The sequence below is a fragment of the Chionomys nivalis genome, chromosome 3 (genome assembly GCF_950005125.1).
Source record: "Chionomys nivalis chromosome 3, mChiNiv1.1, whole genome shotgun sequence".
Classification (NCBI taxonomy): Eukaryota; Metazoa; Chordata; class Mammalia; order Rodentia; family Cricetidae; genus Chionomys; species Chionomys nivalis.
Window position 1 is genome coordinate 15,848,406 of NC_080088.1, and position 4,982 is coordinate 15,853,387.

Consider the following 4,982-nt stretch of genomic DNA (forward strand, 5'->3'; position numbering starts at 1 on the left):
GACATTTCCTTGTACACCTGGGAACCCTTCTAGAGTCAAGTCTCTTGCCAACCTCAAAATGGCTCCCTTAATTAAGATGTCTACTTCCCTGCTCCCATATCCACCCTTCCTCCATCCCAACCATCCCATTCCCCCAAGGCCCCCCCCTCCGTCTCCCCTTACCTCCACTCCACCCCCAAGTTCCCAATTTTTGCCTGGCAATCTTGTCTCCTTCCAATATCCAGGAAGATAACTATATGCTTTTCTTTGGGTTCACCTTCTTATTTAGCTTCTCTAGGATCCCAAATTATAGGCTCAATGTCCAGCTGAGGAGAGGGTGCCTGAACTGGCCCTATCCTATAGCCACACTCATGAATATCTTACATATCACCATAGAATCTTCATTTGGCAATAGATGGAGATAGAGACAGAGACATACACTGGAGCACTGGACTGAGCTCCCAAGGTCCAAATGAGGAGCAGAGGGAGGGAGAACATGGGCAAGGAAGTCTGGACCACGAGGGGTGCGCCCACCCACTGAGACGGTGGGGCTGCTGTAATGGGAGCTCACCAAGGCCAGCTGGACTAGGACAGATGGAGCATGTGATCAAACCGGACTCTCTGAATGTGGCTGACAATGAGGACTGACTGAGAAGCCAAGGACAATGTTGCTGCATGTACTGGCTTTGTGGGAACCTAGTCTGTTTGAATGTTTACCTTCCTAGACCTGGATGGAGTGGGGAGGACCTTGGACTTCCCACAGGGCAGGGAACCCTGACTGCTCTTTGGACTGGAGAGGGTGAAGGAAGGGGATTGGGGGGAGGGGGAGAGAAATAGGAGGAGGGGAGGAGGTGGAAATTTTTTATAAAAAGAAAAAAAATTAAGATACATTTACTAAAAAATAAAAATGAAATTTCACTACACTAATGCCTTGGTGTTTTACTGTTAATGTTGCTACATTTTACAATGTAGCTATACATACAAATTCATTTATCCACTGAAACAAATTCACTTCTGTCTCTCAAAATAGTCTTCATTCGTTTTGCTGATTTAAACTCAAAGAAGCCAGATGTTTTAATTCTTCTTCATCTCTAATTTATTAAATGACTACTCTCTTCTGCCCATACTTCCTATTAATCCCAGTTAAATTTCATTGAATATTAGCAGAATAATTTCATGTATGAAAAAATCTGTTTCATCACTACACTTTCAAATCCCAATTAAAATAACCTACTTTTACATAATATTTTAACTACTTTTATGTATTTGAATGAAACTAACATTCATATGCACAAATACAAACACAGTTGTATATGCTTATTTGATTTTAAATATATAGTCATTAATATTGCATGTAGTCTTAGCAATTCTTAGCAGGACAATAAGATTTCATGATCAATCCACCACAACACTCACTATGAGAACTCATATTTTCTTTATTTCCTCACTCACCTCAGATGATATAATATCACTGAAAATGTCAAAAATCAGAAATTAATTCCTGTTTTACTTTCTTCAAGGATATTCATCTACTATAATCTGAGTATCCAAATCCTCTGTCTCTTGCTTTGTTAGAAACACACTTATCTTTAGTTACATAAAGTGTTACGTCTTATCTTGATCCCCATGATCCCAAAATAATTTTCCTGATCAGTATTTTCCTTTGGTATTAGTGGATTATCCCTAATGGTATGACATATTTAATTATTCATTGGAATTTTCTCTCACTTCATATATATACATATTATTATTATTGTTATTATTAAATATTAATTAGATCTCCCGATGCATTCAATAAAGCATAACATGTATGTATATATGTATGTGGTGGCGCAAATGAATGTAGACAGATTATATAGATATATACAGCTTTAATAAGGAAATAAACTTACAGGACCAAAGGTTCCCGCGGTGTACCAGAAAAGCGGAGCAAAAGAAAAGGGCTGCTGGGCTCACGCCCGGCAGATTTATCCATAAACATTAGCCCGAGGCGAACACGCCCCCAATGGGTGGGGCTATGTCCCTACATCTCCCCCTTTTGTCTAAATAAGATAGAACCAAACCAAATACAACTATATACAATAATAACAAATAATAAATATAACAAACAATATTGAGAACAAAACTTTTGCTAAACATTCTATCTCAAGGAGTCTAAATAACATAGAGAGTAACTACAATTATATAATCTTCAACTCCATCAAAGATCTGAGAAGGGAATAAATATTACTTAACAATCGAGAGATATCCAAAAATGTGCAACAATTGACAGAGACAACTGACTACCTGGGCAATCACCCAAAGTCTCGTTTGCAATGTTGAGTCAACCAACTTTGGCTAAGGCCTAACATAACTGGCATACCATTATTAAAGGCAAGGAACTTTCTTAGGACTATCCTACCCTGTCTTGGCAAGATAAGACAATCCTGTTTCATCCACTTAGGGATATTCTGTATCTTTGTCAGAAGTTGAGGTATGGGCTTTTCTTAACCCAAAGGCCAGTTCTGCCAAGAAGACAAGCTCCCAGTGGAGTGTCTTTGGTGCTCAACGTTCTCTCGGGAGTAGAGTGGTGTTGCCAGGAGTAATTGTGTCTCTTTGGCATAGAAATTTTAGGTTAGATTAAAGGCCATTTTCTACAGCTCTTCGAAGAGGCTGAAGATCATACTATCTATACTAAATATAATCTCTAAAAGACCTGATAAACTTAAAAATAAATATGACAAACATATAATTCTCAATACCTATCTAACTTTGAAGACTAAAAGAATAAACAACTGTGCAATATATGAAGACAATGATCTTCAACTGTAAACAATGCCATAGTATCAGAGGTAGAAATGTACAATGTAATATGGTAGATGTATCAATACAATATAGACAAAGTTATAAGCATACTCATACAAAAATAGAGGTAGGAACACTCACATTCAATATTCAACATATCAGTATACAAGAAACAGTACCAGTACAATTTTCTATAAACAGTAATTCACAAATACCAATCATCCCAAAAAACCAGTTACCCCCTTCTTTTCCTCTTCTTCTTCTTCTTCTTTTTTTTTATATAGATATATACAGCTTTAATAAGGAAATAAACTTACAGGACCAAAGGTTCCCGTGGTGTACCGGAAAAGCGGAGCAAAAGAAAAGGGCTGCTGGGCTCACGCCCGGCAGATTTATCCGTAAACATTAGCCCGAGGCGAACACGCCCCCAATGGGTGGGGCTATGTCCCTACATATGTAGAAAAATATGCAAATGGACAGATAGATATGATAAGATTATCACCATGTGTGAAGTATCATCTAATATTTCTTGACCATTTTAATTGAATATTCTTCAAGGCAAAGTCATTAAATTAACTGATTTAAAAATATTTACATTCTTAAATTCTTGCAGTTATTGAATCATTATCAAAATTTATGATACATTTTAAAACAATTTATACATTTAATTTCTAAATAATAAAGGTCTACAGTTTTCCTAGCTACTCCATCTAATAAATTTTATAATTTATTTCCAACAGACATACTGTGGATTTTTCCAGGATCCGTCCCCAAGAATTATACTTTGAGTACTGTAACATGCTACACATGAGTGATATCATACACCATGGCTTTGACAGAAAACTTTCTATGTAAACAATTCCTCAAGCATTGTTGTAAAGTAAAGTTGGAGTTTATTGTATAAGCATGTATCCACGGTATTTAACAAAAAGAAAGAGAAATATAAAACAGATAATATGCTCTCTAAATTCAGGGATGCTTAGGGAAAGACACTCAGGTATTCAAGTTTATGTCCATACAAGTGTTCTAGATTGTTTAAAGATTATTCTATAATTTATGGCTGATGAGATTGTGGTTTACATTTTCTCCATAATCTTCAGTTTATATTTATAAAGTATATATTTTAAATGAATGTTAAAGTTCTTAATAAGAATATGAGTCAAGTATGTAATGAGATAATGATTTAAATCACTTACCTTTCCATCTTTCCTTGGTTATGGTTCTACCTTTACTAGGTTCATGCTTCTGTTCTCAAATGTATGTAAAAACATTTATGGGCTGGTATGTCAGGGTAAATCAGGACTAGTTAAGAACAATAGTAGTATGTAATAATTTAATCTATCAAATGGTGTTACACTTGACTTCCCCAATAAGCTTCCTAGTGTCAAAAAGAAGTAATGTAATGTCAATAATGGACATGTGCTAAGATTGTCATCATTTGGCTTTACAGACGCCGCTGTCCCCTCTCATCGCTTGCTGCAGCCATGGTCAACCCCACTGTGTTCTTCTACATCACGGCCGATGGCAAATCCTTGGGCCGCGTCTCCTTCGAGCTGTTTGTAGACAAAGTTCCAAAGACAGCAGAAAACTTTCATGCTCTGAGCACTGGAGAGAAAGGATTTGGATATAAGGGTTCTTCCTTTCACAGGATTATTCCAGGATTCATGTGCCAGGGTGGTGACTTCACATGCCATGATGGCACTGGCGACAGATCCATCTACGGAGAAAAATTTGAGGATGAGAACTTCATCCTGAAGCATACAGGTCCTGGCATCTTGTCCATGGCAAATGCTGGACCAAACACAAATGGTTCCCAGTTTTTTATCTGCACCACCAAAACTGAGTGGCTCGATGGCAAACATGTGGTCTTTGGGAAGGTGAAAGAAGGCATGAACATTGTGGAAGCCATGGAGCGTTTTGGGTCCAGCAATGGCAAGACCAGCAAGAAGATCACCATTTCCGACTGTGGACAGCTCTAATTCTTTTGACTTGCAGGCTTCTTACCCACCAGACCATTCCTTCTGTAACTCAGGAGATCACCCCAGCCCCATCTGCTCGCAGTACCCTGTAATCTCTGCTCTCACTGAAGTTCTTTGGGTTCCATATTTTCCTCATTCCCCTTCAAGTCTAGCTGGATTGCAGAGTTAAGTTTATGATTATAAATAAAAACTAAGTGAGAACTGTAAAAAAAAAAACAGATTGTCATCATTCATTGAACT

The 4,982-nt window shown here is 37.6% G+C and overlaps 1 protein-coding gene across 1 annotated transcript; it reads left to right on the plus strand.

Moving 5' to 3' along the window:
- Positions 1 to 4,247: 4,247 nt before the first annotated feature.
- On the plus strand, positions 4,248 to 4,742 carry LOC130870900 (peptidyl-prolyl cis-trans isomerase A-like). The gene has a single exon (XM_057763850.1). The coding sequence runs from the start codon at positions 4,248 to 4,250 to the stop codon at positions 4,740 to 4,742; it is 495 nt and encodes a 164-aa protein (XP_057619833.1).
- The last annotated feature ends 240 nt before the right edge of the window (positions 4,743 to 4,982 follow it).